Source organism: Lasiodiplodia theobromae, assembly GCF_012971845.1.
Source record: "Lasiodiplodia theobromae strain AM2As chromosome Unknown scaffold_1, whole genome shotgun sequence".
Lineage (NCBI taxonomy): Eukaryota > Fungi > Ascomycota > Dothideomycetes > Botryosphaeriales > Botryosphaeriaceae > Lasiodiplodia > Lasiodiplodia theobromae.
This window is the reverse complement of record NW_023336399.1, coordinates 849,922-864,880: the sequence shown is the minus strand read 5'-3', so window position 1 is coordinate 864,880 and position 14,959 is coordinate 849,922. Positions and strand designations below refer to the sequence as shown.

Here is a 14,959-nt window from a genome sequence, read left to right as displayed (position 1 = left end):
AAGAGGGGGCTGGTGGGTGCAAAAGTCAGGGATTGTAACAGATGGCGGTGATCCGGCAGCTTTTTGGACAACAGGAAAGCAAGAGCGTGTGCTAAGCCTTCTACTGTGGGCGTGGGAAGCTTTGAAACTCCTCGTGCGACTGGGTGGTAAGCCGAGCCGAGGTCTCCCAACACTTGGCGAGCACCTCGCCATTCCACGACGGATCAAGTCCGTGTATTCTTTAACACAGCAAGAAAGTGATCAGAATCATCTGCATTATGTATCTACACGCTACGGCGCGCCATTGAAGTTCGGGGTTTCTGCCAATCCGAATTTCTGGCTGTATGCGCCGCGGCGACAAAGAAAACAGACTACAATGGTATACAATGAGCAAATAAATTGAGTATTGCGCTTCATGTTAAGAGCGAAATCGAGCCCTGTAGCTGTTATTCGAAAATAAGATATCAAGCCTGAGCTCGACCTTGTCGCGGCGGAATTGCTGATTGGAGCTGCAGCCCATGGGTTTTAACGTACTCCAGGGAGCTTCAGATTTTAACGATGACCCAATTGACTTTTTGGCAATTGAACACTTGAGTGTCTGTTCAGCTTGAGTTCTTTGTAAGCGTTTGTTGCTTTCTCTCCGCAGCAACTTTTTATGTGCTGTTGAACGTCAGTTCTCTGCACATGAGGTTTAGTGCTTAACTTTACTCATCCCCGCGAACATTCTCAGGCTTCTTCTACGCCATTGGAAGTTCGGCTTAGTGTGATGGCTTCGAGTGATTCCCGTCCGAAGCAAGATGCCACGCTCCCAAAAGAGCAACACGCCATGCCTTCGGCACCCATAACATCATAGTTTACACTCCCCCGAACTATTTGTTTCGAGGCGCCACTCGGTGAAGCAGGTTTATCAAGAGCCTGCTTTGGGTGCTATCCTTCATCAACACCCGCTTGTCCGGCTCCCACCCAAACAGGTTTTTGGGGGGCAGAAGAAGCGTCGTCTCATCAGGACCATCGACAACCCTCCAGTAGGTTTGACTAACGCAAGCAGCACCGTGTATCACGCTCCACACGGGGTAATGCTCCTCGTCCGCAGCCACCTTTGGGACGAAGGCCGTGTCCTTGACCCATTTGGTGATGATGGAGAAATTGGTCATGTTCTTGGACAATTGCCTTTGCCTCGGATAGAAGGGATGCACTTGCAGTTCCTTGGCCCCAAACAGCCGGTTGGGTTCCTCCCAGCCGCGATCGGAGCCGATGACGCTGGCGCCGGCGGCGGCACCACCACCAACGAGCTTCGCTGCCCTCGCGTCGCACGCTAGCGCGTGAACCATATCGCGCGCGGTGAGCCCTATTTCATTGTTCTGCTTCGATTGCCAGCACATGTAGACGCGGCGCCCGCAGCCGGCCCACGTCGGATGGTGGTTCCACGCTGTCCTGGCCTTGACCCACATGCGGCCCACGAAGTCGAAGGCGAGGGCGGGCGTGGGGAAGACGTAGCCGCGCTCGAGGTAGCTGTGAGGCTCCGTCTTTATGCGCCAGGGCGTTGTTTGTAGTCGTTGGATCGCGTCGCAGAGAGCGCGGTCAGGGTGCAGCTGGTTACCGCCCGAGTCTTTGAGGATTTTTGTGCCTGGAGGGAGGAGATCGTATGGGCTGGTGACGCCGATGTACGGGTCTTTGGGGATATCGGCGGCGGGGTCGTAGACGTCAACCGGTATCCGCGGCAGTAAGATGTTGTCTGCTGAGTAGAGCGAGGGTCTGCTCGTCGACAATGGACGACTGCGGAGAAGTGGCGCTATTCGCGGTGAGCCATTGGGAATGGCAGCACGGAGCGAGCGCGCGCAGGGCTGCATGAGGTCCATTGAGGGTTGGCCAAGGCGGAGGGTTGCGATAGAGATTCGTGGGAGAGATGGTGAGGAACTTGGCCGGAGATTCTAGATGGTGGCCCAAGCTTCCACCGAGCTTCATCCTTGGTGGGATGATACACATTGGTCCATCTGGGTCGTGTACTTATGACGAATTGGACCACTGTACTCGAAACTACAGTCCTAACCAGCTTATCAGCATTACGCGGTAGTCCTTTAAGACACTACCACTCTTGGTAGCCTATGCTCATCCCGCCGTTAAACAAGTCTTCCGAGATAGTATAGTGACGTCGTGCTACTCATATTTCGTAATTCTTCCACTTGTTCTTATCCTAGCTGATTATCTCCTTAAGAAACTTTTTACTGAAAACCTTGGTTTGAATGTTACTACCCCTTGCCGTAGGTATAAATTGCACAGCATCTGGGACAAGTAAACACGCATGCGTGCCACGGACAAGCAGCTTAACAAGATCGTGTCAAGGAAGGAGGGATCCCAGAAGCCTCGGCCTAAAAGAGACTGACTCTCAGGTGTTGCCATATAGAGGCGTTAGGCCAGCTTGATGGCTGAAAACCCTGGCAATGCCAAAAGCTCTGTGCGGCGCTCCGGGCCGATCCACCTGAGGAATGGTTCCAGGCCCTGAGCTTCCCCGCAGCTTTCCCCCACCATGACACAGGCACAACGAGACTTCCTCCGCCCACACCCTCTTGTAATGTGAAGGTTCTTGATGCGCTGAATGCTCTAAGTATACTTTTAGAGCTGGCCTATCAAATTCCATCGTCTCCTATCGAAGTGTCTGGTCCACCAGGCCTCATGGACCAAAAAAATCACTCAATATACCGAAGCAAAGCAGAGCAAAACGAAAGCATGCGACGACCGGGAATCGAACCCGGTTCTCAACCTTGGGAAGGTTGAATCATAACCATTAGACCATCGACGCGAGGTGGGTGGATGTGAGGTGTTGCAGACGGCATGGATTATATCAAATCTTCAGCAGCCTTCACCGCTCAACCACACAGCGCACTCCTTTTCAGCTCGAAAGGAAGCACTAGCAATGTACTGTAAGAGATGGGCCTTGTCGCAGAACAGTTAGATTATGTTGCATCTAAGCAAAATGTGTGAAGGAGCAGTGGGTGGCAAGTTGAAGGAGTTGTAGGGTTGTCGCAGGTTAAAAACCTTTTTTTCGAGATGCAAAAACTAAAGAGAAGAGCGGCCTTCCGTCCGATCTACGCTTAGGGGCGCAAATCAGTTGTCACGGTCCTGGCGCTGCCTGATGACTAATCAGGCAGGGTGAGTGCCTGAGGCATTTACGCCAAGACCGACCTAGTGATCGAGAGGCTCTGCTACTCGAGTCTCTCTTCTCTCCTCGTAGCAATCTACTACAAGGAGATCAAGAGGACGTGATTCAGACTTTCAACGGCTTCAAGAACGAGGAAAAGTTCAGTGCTTTTGACGTACTCGACGCCGAGGGTGTGAAATTCGATCATAAAGGCATCGCAAAAGATTTGTTTCAACAGATAGTGTCTCGTCAAAAGCAACCTCGAGAGGCGGGAAAACGTTGGTCTGAGGATGAAGACTCCATCCCGATCGACGTGATACGAGAACAATCATTGTGGAGCCAAATGAGAAAGGATATCAACGCGGATATTATCCGACAACACGGCAGCAATGGAAACCTCTCCACGACTTTAGCTGGCCGAACGCAATACGCTGTACGATCGCGCCTAGATCGATTACTCAAGACTACCGATAAGACGGATGAATCCAAGCTCAACGCTCAGCTTGTTGACTGGCCTAGACCGGACGATAATGAATACGAGGCCTTCGAATGGAACACGCCTCAGATCGTCACCGACCTTCGATCAGGCGTGGCAAGGTTCACCAAAGGTCCTCTCCAGATGGACGCATTGCTGAAAGTTTGCCGAGTCTCTCAGACTAATCCAGTTGGTGGCGAAGAAAGCCTCCGAGAAAACTTAAGGATCTGTCGAGCGGTTTTCTTGAAAGACTTTCAAGTTGATGAGGCGGATGTAGCATGGTCTGAGGATGCGATACTGGCACCAAGAATCTCAAGTGTTGCTCTTTGGAAGAATATGACGCAGCCAGGAGCGACTGCTAGACCCTCTCAAAAGATCAAGGAGATGTTTCGGAAATTGGCTGATCTTCATGAATCCATCCCAGAAGGCAGCAAGAAACTGGAGCTTACGATCCTTGTCTTGGGCTTTGATGGCCTTACCACTAATCCCTTCAACTTCCCCTTTCTCGAAGAGAAATTTCCTCGACTTTCAATGACCATAGTCCTGATGGTTGGTTGGCGTTAACTAACTAACCCTACGAATCCAGTCCTTAAAGACTGGGAATTCTCTTCACGGTCTAGATTCACGTACGGCTTTTACCAGCTCAATGAGCTTGCCAATACCGCTCGTCGGGCTTCAGTATCTCCAAGAGCTGCGGAGCTTCTCTCAGTTTGGGCAATTGTAACTGCCAAAAAGTACGACCAAGCAGGGACCAGTTTCGAGAAAGCGCTTGGCATCAACACGCGTGGACGAAACGACATGGGAAAAGACTGGGTGGAATGGAACACAAAGCGTCATCAGTGTCGGATGTGCCTATATACAGGTAGGACCGTGAAAGACCTGAAGAATCATTAGGTATCCAATTATGCCGATTACTTCTGTATTTTCTGCAGCATCAATCAAAATAGAACCCCAATGAGAAAGTTTAAAATACTTCAAGGGCCTTACAACATAGCGTAACTCTGCCCCAGCTCCGCCTTAGAAAAACAAACATATGTGGATAGTTGAAGCTATCGTCCGGACGTGTATGTAGAATTTTTAATTCGACATCCTCGTCCAGACGATAGCTTCAACTACCCATGACATGAGCAAAAAAAAAAAAAAGTTGAGACAAAGATGAAATTCTTTTCGCCAAGAACGCACTCACTACTTCCACGACTGATCTGCCGGATTCCATCAGTCCTTTTCTGATATGGATCGATGCCCCTTGCACACCGCGCGTGAAGGCCGCTCCACAGCCTCTACCATCCATCACTTAATCCTCCCAGAGGGTCTCGAGCCTAATGTGAAGGCGCGCATGCTGGTCAAGAAAGAAGTGCTTACGGATGAGGCCACTATGAAGGAATTTTAGCAACTTCTTAGCTTTAGCGGTAGCTCTATAATGGAAGTTAACGAATTGGCTTGGGTTTATATACTACGGGAGTTATTAGCTATATTTTCTTACGCCATTGCAAACCACCAATTATCCTACATCTATACGTGGTCCCGAAATATGGTTCAGCATCGTCCTCCGCTTCCTCTATTGTATATAATTATGTGGCACAGAACACGGGCGGAAAGAGTTCTATTTCCACTCTGTGGTGCACGGACCATGCAGATGGAGGGGTGCATCATCGTCACCCAAGCTCGCAACAGCAATCCCGACCATTCTCTGCACAACCACCGCACCAACAACCCCCCGCCGCCGCCCACAATGTCGTCGAAAATTGAGAAGACGATAGCGCGCCAGCAAGAAAAGTAAAACCCCCGTACCAGCCACGCAAACTCACACACAAACGCTGACCCACGCCACGCGCGCCGCAACCTTTAGGATCGCTGAGGGCCAATTCTACGAAGCGCACCAGCAGCTGCGTGTCATCGGCACGCGCTACGTCAAGCAGGCGAACTGGGAAGCCGCCATCAACATCCTCGCGTCGGGCGCACAGTTGTTGCTCCAAGCGGGCCAGGGCGGCAGCGGCGGCGACCTGTGCCTCTTCCTGCTCGACGTCTACAACAAGGCCGAGACGAAGCCCGATGCCGCCGCCAAGGCCAAGCTCCTGGGACTGCTGCGCAGCTTCCCGCCCGAGGAGCCGACCAAGAAGAGGTTCATCGGGGAGATGATCGGGTAGGGCTTTTTGTTGCCTTGAGGCCTGGACGTGGGCTGATACGGATGTAGGTGGTCAGCCAAGTTTGGCGAGTATCCCGCTGGAGACCCGGAGCTGCACCATGTGGCAGGCACGATACTCGCTGAGGGTAAGTTTCACCATCCGGCATCTAACCTGTTCAGAGCAAGCGGAGGCTGAACATGGCAGACGGCGACGCCTACGACGCGGAACGGCACCTCACCCACGGCACGCGGGACTCGCCCGAACACTTGGTCAAGCTCGAGTACGAATGGTTCAGCGAAGACGACTCGCACACGGCCCCCCTCTACGCGGCGCGGGCGGTGCTGCCGTACCTGGTGGCCGGCAACGTGCGGGCCGCGAACCAGTGCTTCCTGCAATTCACGACGCGCCTGTCGCAGGAGCACCCGTCGCTGGGCGTGCAGGACGTCAGCGGCTCGAGTCTCGACCTGCGCATCTACCCGTCGCTGCCGCTGCTCAACTTCCTCGGCCTGCTACTGCTCGCCGTGACGCGCGGCACCGCCGACCTCTTCCGCATGCTCAAGAGCCACTACAAGACCCATTTGGACCTGGTGCCCGGCTGGAACGACGCCCTCGACCAGATCGGCGAGATGTACTTCGGCATCAGGATTCCCAGCCAGAGCAACCCGCTCATGGACATGATGAGCAGCATGTTCATGGGCGGCGGCGGCGGCGCGGGCCAGAAGCCCAAGCCCAGGCGAGTCGAAGCGCCAGCACCCGCGCCGGGACTAGACTAGATGACGAGTTGGAGGGGGTGGAAAAAGAAACAAAAATATCATGACCATGACCTGAGGACTCCTGCGTGGAGTCCGGGGGGTATCTCCCATTGCCTTTTGTGCATCAAATCCCTTTACGCCCAAAAACACCATGCCTGTGAAACGCGGCGTGCTCCAAGAAATCACGCCGGTAGCGGGTCGTCGCCCTCGAACATCCACTTATCGTCATCCAGTGATTCCACCTTTGCCTGCAAGCTAGCCTGCAGCGTTGCCCTGAACTCTGCAGTCGCTCCTTCCGTTAGCCGCTCGGTGCCTTCCTCCAAATAAATCATAGTGGGCCATAGCACCTACCGTTCGGCTCGATATGCTGCTGATGCTTCCGATACGTCTCGATCAATCTGCTCTCAACCTCTGTTCCACAACCATCAGTCACGCCATCTGCCAAAAAAAAACCCTCTCGTCCCGGCCGCAAAACCACCCCAGACACTCACTCACCTCTCTCATCCCTCAAATCGTCCCTCGGCACCGGGCCCACATTCGGCATCTCGAGCCGATAATTCCCATCCGCATCGCGCGCCACGATATCGCGGCACTCGCCCTCCTCGTCGTCATCGTCGTCCTCGTCGTCGTCGCCCTCCCCCCTCTCGTCGCCACTGCGGCCCCGGCCGCCGTTACCGCGGTTGCCGCCGCCGCCCTTGGCAGCGTTGTTGTTGGTGGTGGTGGTATTGCCGTTGGGGTCCAGCTGCAGCGTCGTCGCCGACGTCGCGCTCGTGCTGGACGGGCCTCCGCCGCCGCCGGGGCCGGTGCCGGTTGCGGTCGGGGGTCGGCGCGAGAGCTGGCTGCTGAAGAGGTTGCGGCGCATGCCCGAGGCTGTGGTTGTGCGGTAGGGCGGCGGTGGTGGGTGACGGGAGGACATTGTTTTTTTATTGGTTGTTGTTTGGGAGACTGCGATGGGAGGGTGGGATTGCTCGGTGATGAGGTGGGTTTCGTGGCGGAGATGGCAGACGGTCGAAAGGTGGATGCGGAGTGAAAACGAACGGCGGCAAGTTTAGGGTTGATTACGAATGGGAGGCAAGTGTGTGAGAAAAGGCAACATGGTAAACAGCGTTTGTTGATTGCAGCGCGGGGGAGCCGCTGCGGGCGGTGTTTTTCGGCAGAACTTTGCATGACGTTTGCTGCCCACCGCGCTACTCCCCCAGGGTCCAAACGGATACGCGTGCGCCGAGTCGCGACGAGAGCTTCACCTCGACGCGAGAAAGCTTCAACACCACAAATGAGCGGCACCGACGCGGGCGGCCCCGCCGAGGGTCAACCCTTTGTTGTCGATTTCAATGTCGACCCCAATGTGAATGCGCATCAATTCTCTGACAGGCCCAGGAATATCCATCGTCCGCAGGTACACATGACGAAACGCTCCAGGCACTAATCATCCCACTGACTGCCGCCGTAGGAGATCGCTGAATTTTCTTATGATGAAGACCACCAGATTCATCTTGATGCGCGCTCGCTGAGCTACTACTACCCGCCGCAGCCCCTCGGCGCTGAACACAACATCTACCTTGACAAGGGCGTTGAAAGCTTCCGCAGGCTCGATGACACCCAGGACAGCCATCTCACCGGCCTTCTCGCCGCTATCATGGGCATGGAGAAGAAGCAGAACCAAAAGACTAACGCGCATTTCATCGCCTACCGAGGCATGATCACCAACGTGAGCACGCCAGTGCAAGCTGTGCTAGAGAACTCACAGCTGATCTCTGTCGATGCAGCTACTCGCCATGCCTTACCAAAGACTCGATGAGTGGGCCATGAACGCAACGTTTTACGATGTGGGCTTTTCTTGCCCGTGAATTTATGGTGTGGCTAACAGACCATAGGGCACGATGTAAGTACACCTAATCTTCTTGCCGTGCTCAGCTCAATGCCGGTACTCGCGCAATGGCTTCTCACCTTGCTCTGCAGCTTCATTGAGGAAGACAAGGCCGCCAAATTCGAAAAGAAGGCACGTGAAGCCGGGCAGCAGGATCGAGGCCCCGGACAGCAACGTAGGGAGACGCTGCAGTACTACTATGGTGAGTTGACAGCGGAGACCCTCCCCTTATTGGATGTTTATTTGCGTCAACAGGCTTCAAGTTCGAAACTCTCTACACCATCCCCGACATCTGGGACAACGTCTCCCGTGACGAGATTGAGAGCCGCGACGACAAGGTTGTGAGTAACTACGCACAATACTGCTCCATTGTCAAGACCGGCGTTGGCAACATCGATATGGTCATCGGCGGAGAGGTCGATTGCAGTACGCTCTCCACCAACCCCATTCCCCCCATACACACTTTATTTTATTAAAACTAGCCCACACAGTCTGGGACTCCAAGATCGAAGGCGCGAAGCACCACAACTACGTCGAGCTCAAGACGACCGAGTGGCTCGACGAGAACCGGTTGCCGCCACAGCAGTGGCAGAGGAAGATGCTCAACTACGACCGCCGTAAGCTCAAGTACTGGGCCCAGTCATACCTCATCGGCTGCCCGACCGTCATCGTCGGCAAGAAGGACACCGACGGCCACATACACATGCCGCTCGAGGTGCTCAAGACCAACAACATTCCCGCCGCCGTCAGGAACACCAGCGGCGCGTGGAACTCGGTCGTTTGCGTCCAGACGCTCGGCGCGTTTCTCGAATGTGAGACATACCTGCCCAGTTTTTGATGTTTCTTTCTCAATGCTTTATGTGGCTGACTGGCATTTGCTTTGCAGGGCTGGACTCGCACATCAGGGATTCCTCCGGTGTGTGGAAGCTGGTCAAGTACCGCAATAACTCCATGATCCGACTCATCCACATCGAGCCGACTGGCACCGGCGAGATCCTGACGGATGAATTCAAGGCCCATCGCCTCGTCTTGGCTCAGAGCAGTCTGTTGGCTCGACTCGAGAGGCACCCGTTGGCCGAGGAAGCGGACGGCGGCGGCGGCGGCGGGGACAAGATGGACACGGACGATGGCGATGGTGGTGGTGGTGGAGACAAGATGGATACGGAGACTTAAAAAAAAAGAAAACGGACAGGGACTGCATTGGACATCGGCGTTGCAACGGTGATAAACGGGGACAACCACTTGCACATACGCATTGACTGGATGGTGTGGTTCACCAATTTCTCTTCTTTTGGCTTCTCAGAGATTCTGGATAACCTTTGTGGGAAATCCAACACCTGAAAGTTAGAAATGCTGGTATTGACTGGCGAATTCTCAGGCTAGATGGAGTCCTATCCGGGCATCGGTTTAGCAATTTGTTTGATTAGCCCAAAGGTAGGAGACCAAAAAAAAAGGAAATGTGAGGTGAAAACGAGGGTGAAGACCAGAGGAACTGAAAATTTTCACAATTCAACATTTGGAGTTGCAGGCGATGTGGATCCACTGTAGCCTTTGGGTTTAGCTTACGTGGCAGTAGGATCATACCCGCTATCAGTCGTTCGTGGTCAAGTTTTGATGCTGTCACTTTTCGCACTCTTCAATTAAACTCAAGTCTCTAACTTTTTCACACTTTACAAAGCCACCCGAAACCCTACTTTACCGCCATGGATAACAGACAGAGACAGTACGATGAGGCCGAGACTCCGGGACATGAGAGCCCTTCCAATCTATCCCAGCGGAGCAATGTAAATCTCTGCGAATGGTGTTCAAAAGCATTGACCATCGATGATCTTCGTGCTGGTGGTTATATGGCAACAACCTCCGATGGAGAAAGCACCACAATCAGCTTTTCCAACAAGGCACGTAACGGATGGTTGAGGACGTATCCATGGCCACCCCCGTGGAAAAGACCAAACGGCGACCAAGCCCATAGGATTCGGTCCTCCTGCTCAGAAGCACCATCTTATGGACAGACTTACTGGGCAGTGTCCAGTGACGCTCGCCGTGTGACACCTCCGACCTTACCCGAACTTTCTGATTCCGCAGTTGAGAATTGTCACTTCTGTGGCAGACTGAAGGAGATATTCCTCGATCAGTACGGTGAACGCTCTTGGTGGCAAGATTCTGACTCGTGGCTGCAATTTTGGGTTCAGTACGAATGGGAGGGGTGCAAGGAAGCAAGTGGAACTCGAAAGTATATTTTCGATGCCATGGCCGTTTTGGTTCAGCATCCTGAAGCCTACCCCGATCGTTCTGATGCATTCAGATTCGCTGTGGGTGCGATGCCGGGTAATTTGGCATACCCAGATGAAATTTTCATTCAGCTGACCATCTGCTTACAGGAACGTGTCGAGAGTGGCTCCAGTTTAAAGATGATCCCCTGGATACAGAAGGCCCAATGTCTGAACGAAATACTTATTTGATTGAGGGCTGGTTGAAGGATTGCTCCATGTCTACATGCTGTGGATCTGTTACTCCAGGGTCATTTTTCATTCCAACCCGCTTGTTGGACCTCCAGCCCGGGTGGACAGACCATGGTACAGATACAGACGTAAGACTCATCGAAACCACTGAGAGCCATATGCAAACCGTATCGGAACGAAGTCCATTAAGATATGCGGCGCTGAGCTATTGCTGGGGATCTTCAGGACCGCCGTTACGAACAACCTCAAGAACCTTGTCTAAACACAAGCAACGAATCAAATTCGACGAAATGCCACAAGTCTTCCGAGAAGCCGTTTTCGTTGCGAGGAAGCTTCGACTTCGGCACATATGGATAGACGCACTTTGCATCGTTCAAGATGACACTGAAGATTGGGAGAATGAGTCGGTGCAGATGTCTGACATTTTTGCTCATTCTTTCATCACCATTGGTGCGGCTGCAGCTTCCTCATGTCATGACAGCTTCCTTCAAAGAGCTTCGAAACACACAATCACCATTCCATTTCAGTCTACTGTCAACCCAAAAGTCTCGGGACAATATTCAGTTCATTGTCTAGAAGGAGAATACGTCAAGCCAGAAACACCAACGGTGCCCTCCAGATGGGACAGCCGTGCATGGGTATGGCAAGAGCAGATGATGGCCAAAAGGCTGCTCGTCTTCGACAAAAAACAGCTGCAGATGAGGTGTAGTCAGTACCGCCGGCTGGAAAATGGCCACCGCTTGTCTGAAAACTACACGCTGAACAAGTCTTTCCGCGCCGACTGGTACACGTGGATCCGCTCCTACTCACAGAGAGAAATCACGTATCCCCGCGACAGGCTCGGTGCCGTGTCGGGAGTCGCAAAGTATTTTAGCAGAAGACTCGAAGAAAATGGCCGCCCGGCCGAATATCTTGTCGGACTCTGGCGAGACGAGTCTTTGGAACGCGATCTGCGCTGGGTCATCACGGAACCCGGACTTTCATACAAGGAGATGATGGAAGCATTGGACGAAGAGGCGTCATACTGCGCACCATCTTGGAGCTGGGCATCCAGAAATCAGGGCGTTGACTTCCTCTGCAAAGGGATCTCCACGACCTTCGAAGTGAAGCAGTGCCGCTTGCCGCCAGCTACCTCCGACGCAACGGTCGCGGTGAAGCCTGGATCGTACATCACGCTCCGAGGGAAGCTCGCTCGGACCCCTATCAAACCGACCGACGGTGTCGCCATCGACCTTGACGGCGGATCTTGGCAATCGAACGTAGCGTGGGAGGTTAACAGTCCTGCCTTCGGTCACATTCGCTACTACTTGGACTGGGCTCCCACAGCCGGGGATCTTGCTGAAGAGGACGCTCTCAGTCAGCTTGAACTTCTCCTGCTCGCGAAAGGATCGGCTCGTGTTGGCAGGGAATGTTCGGGTATTCTCCTGCTTCCCTTCGAAAGCTCTCGGGGATTGTTGTACCGCCGGGTTGGAGCTTTCGACAGTGATGATCGTGACATTCCGTGGTTGACGGATGTTTTGGAATCAGAAGTCACCATTGTTTAACAGCGTATGTTCTTACTAGATAAAGGATCTTGATAGGCACGGTTGTTGACCTAAATCGTCAGGGGTTTCACCACCACGTTTGGCTGTTATTGGGAATCTTCACCAACTGAAAAAGAAGTTGGCTGCTCGCGTCACTCAGTGTTCATGCCAATCAAATATTCGGCGGTCCTTCACGAGGTATTTCGAGAAGCGTGCTACAAATATGAATACTCAGCCATTTGTCATATCGAGATTTCACACTCTGTGTAGGATTGATGAGAGCCCGAGGTTGTCCAAACCTGATGGGAAGTAGGCCTGAGGGGAACAACAATCGCGCACGTGTAAATGGGCTGGACAATGCTGCCTACATTTTTCTTCCTCTGGTTTCTGACACACTGGATAGGGCTGCGGAAATTAAGCAAAAATCAGTGGTCCGTTCTGTTCAAATATCCCTCAAGTACCTTAGTTTGGCGATCACTCGAAGCTCATGTCTAGATGGTCGCGTGGAGTTTGTATCTGCTTCGACTTCCCATGTAGGAAAGGTGCGATGCCTAGCGTCGAGAGCATGCGAAATCACACAATCACATGCAGAGGGAAGACAGAGAGAAAATCAACGTTTCGGATGGAAGACCGACCTCCTGCCCTCTGATCCCTTACCGACATCCCGATCCTCACGGCCGGCAAATGCCACCGGGAAGAGAGATGACAAACGGGCGTCGACGTGTCGATAGACCGGTCAGCTAAGCGAGCAATAGATCGGCCTTCCTTCGCAAAAGCGAGCGACTATCGGAATATACCCATCATTATAGGGGTACAGCCTCACTGTCGTATGCATATTCGGTAGTCTTTGCTCTCTGTTACTTTTCGCTTATCACGGCTGAGAGTCAAAAAGAGAGAGGCAAAGAGAGAAAGGAATTAAAAAAAAGGGGGGCGATGTGAGCATGATCCGCAGGAAGTGAAGAAAAAGCAGCAGCGCAAGCGAGGATCCCCCGCCCAAAGAAGCAGAGTGGAGACCCTGACGATCTGAATGCCGCGTACAATACCTAGTGTATATGTCGGAGCATGTCTCGCCCCGGCAACATCCGTCCAGTATAGACAGTATAAGCGAGCGCGAGCGCGTGTGCGCGCGCATGCGTGAACGTTGTACGGCATTTTTTCTGTTAGACGATATGACGATCGGTGGAGGATTAGCATTGCGCGGTTTCTATGTATAGCAAATAACGGCGCACATCCCTCACACAAACCCTCTCCCACTCTCATTTTCTTTTTTTTTTCTTCTCTCTTTGGCCTCCCCCTGCTCCTTCCCCACCATCGGGCCATAGCCGTTCGGACGGATGGAATGAGGGTTCAAAGCCATACCCGCGGTTGGCCACGCGATACCCGAGCGCCACGGCGTCGAGGGCGGAAATGAACAGGTTCGTACATACCTACACCCCTCAACGCAGCGAGGCAGGATCGGCAATCATCGTCGACCACTCCGCTTCCGCCCTTACCAACATCGGAAATTCGGTAGCCAAAGCCATCGGCCCTGACGGCCCGTGGCAGTAGCCTCCGGTAGTGGTTGGCGTGGCCCGATTTGACTTGCCGTAACCGACATCAGCCCGTGCCTCGACCTCTTTCGGCCGTGAAGCCTACCGCGCACACACATATCGGGCTGCATTAGGGTTGCCGGTTCGTACTCCGGATTTGTCCCGGGCGTATGGTCTTCATTTCTCTTGCTGAAGGGTTGTGAACTCAGTGATGGAGGGGTTCGAGCTTTGGGTCGTAAGAGTGGATACCTTACCACATGAGGAAAGCGGTCAACATACCTCTGCATGTCTTGAATGTGTTCTCATGATGCATGGTGCTTGAGAACGACGGCCCTCCGCAAGCTCTACGCATGGCTGTTTCTACATCAGCACCAGTGTCCGTAGCTGCTGGTGTAGAGATGCACTCAGTGCATACTTCCAAAACACGCCATTATCGCAGGCTGTCCCTTAGTGTTTACCAGCTAGTAGTATCTCAAAGATACTATAATCCAGCACGAGTCACCCACGTGGCGCGCAGGCGCCTCTCAGGGGCCTTGGAACTCAGTGCTTCAACATCCGCGTCCTCACGACACTACAGGACGCCATAACACTCGATGGGGAAGCATCCCCGCTCTTTCTATGAATAGACACAACGAGACGCGCACCTCAAGCAGTCAGACTTTTCCTCTCGTTTCTCTCGGTATCGAAGCACCGATTGGGCTAAGCTAGCCGATGAAACGGTGGGAAGTGGAAATTAAAGAGAGAAACAGAAAAAAAAGTTTTCAATGCGAAAGTAAGAGAGCAAACAGGAGGTGGGAACACGAAAGGGTTCAAGGGCGCATGGGCCGGAAGGGACACTATTGTATCGATAAATGCAGATCTTCTAATATAGCACACGTGGGAGCTTTAATCTATCGTTGGTCGGCCTTGATCCGCCCGGACATTGGGCCGGGCGTGGTACACCTCTGCTCGGGCAGAAGAATTTGTTGGCTTTCATCGGGTAGGTTTAGTGGGTACAACACATATCATGGGGATGGAGGTGGGTTTGCGATGGAGAACGCAAGTTTCCGCATCCGTGGACGAGGGAAGGTGGAGGATGAACAAGCCTAAGGCCAAGCTGCTTCGAAT

General features: G+C 53.1%; 5 protein-coding genes across 5 annotated transcripts; 3 read left to right on the top strand and 2 right to left on the bottom strand.

Moving 5' to 3' along the window:
- Nucleotides 1-848: 848 nt before the first annotated feature.
- Nucleotides 849-1,838, bottom strand: LTHEOB_239 (uncharacterized protein; the record flags this gene model as incomplete). Its single annotated transcript, XM_035511196.1, has 1 exon — nt 849-1,838. One exon carries the CDS (start codon nt 1,836-1,838, stop codon nt 849-851), a length of 990 nt encoding a protein of 329 aa, XP_035372241.1.
- A 3,487-nt stretch (nt 1,839-5,325) lies between these two features.
- On the top strand, nt 5,326-6,492 carry LTHEOB_238 (uncharacterized protein; the record flags this gene model as incomplete). Its single annotated transcript, XM_035511185.1, has 4 exons — nt 5,326-5,369; nt 5,443-5,736; nt 5,788-5,864; nt 5,924-6,492. 4 exons carry the CDS (start codon nt 5,326-5,328, stop codon nt 6,490-6,492), a joined length of 984 nt encoding a protein of 327 aa, XP_035372240.1.
- A 161-nt stretch (nt 6,493-6,653) lies between these two features.
- On the bottom strand, nt 6,654-7,387 carry LTHEOB_237 (uncharacterized protein; the record flags this gene model as incomplete). The annotated part of the gene is made up of 3 exons (XM_035511174.1): nt 6,654-6,751; nt 6,823-6,882; nt 6,967-7,387. The coding sequence occupies 3 exons, from the start codon at nt 7,385-7,387 to the stop codon at nt 6,654-6,656; spliced, it is 579 nt and encodes a 192-aa protein (XP_035372239.1).
- A 357-nt stretch (nt 7,388-7,744) lies between these two features.
- Nucleotides 7,745-9,511, top strand: LTHEOB_236 (Protein rai1 protein; the record flags this gene model as incomplete). Its single annotated transcript, XM_035511163.1, has 8 exons — nt 7,745-7,867; nt 7,922-8,179; nt 8,238-8,297; nt 8,346-8,353; nt 8,431-8,540; nt 8,594-8,764; nt 8,821-9,150; nt 9,225-9,511. The coding sequence occupies 8 exons, from the start codon at nt 7,745-7,747 to the stop codon at nt 9,509-9,511; spliced, it is 1,347 nt and encodes a 448-aa protein (XP_035372238.1).
- A 1,987-nt stretch (nt 9,512-11,498) lies between these two features.
- On the top strand, nt 11,499-12,344 carry LTHEOB_235 (Heterokaryon incompatibility protein; the record flags this gene model as incomplete). The annotated part of the gene is made up of 1 exon (XM_035511152.1): nt 11,499-12,344. One exon carries the CDS (start codon nt 11,499-11,501, stop codon nt 12,342-12,344), a length of 846 nt encoding a protein of 281 aa, XP_035372237.1.
- Nucleotides 12,345-14,959: the final 2,615 nt, after the last annotated feature.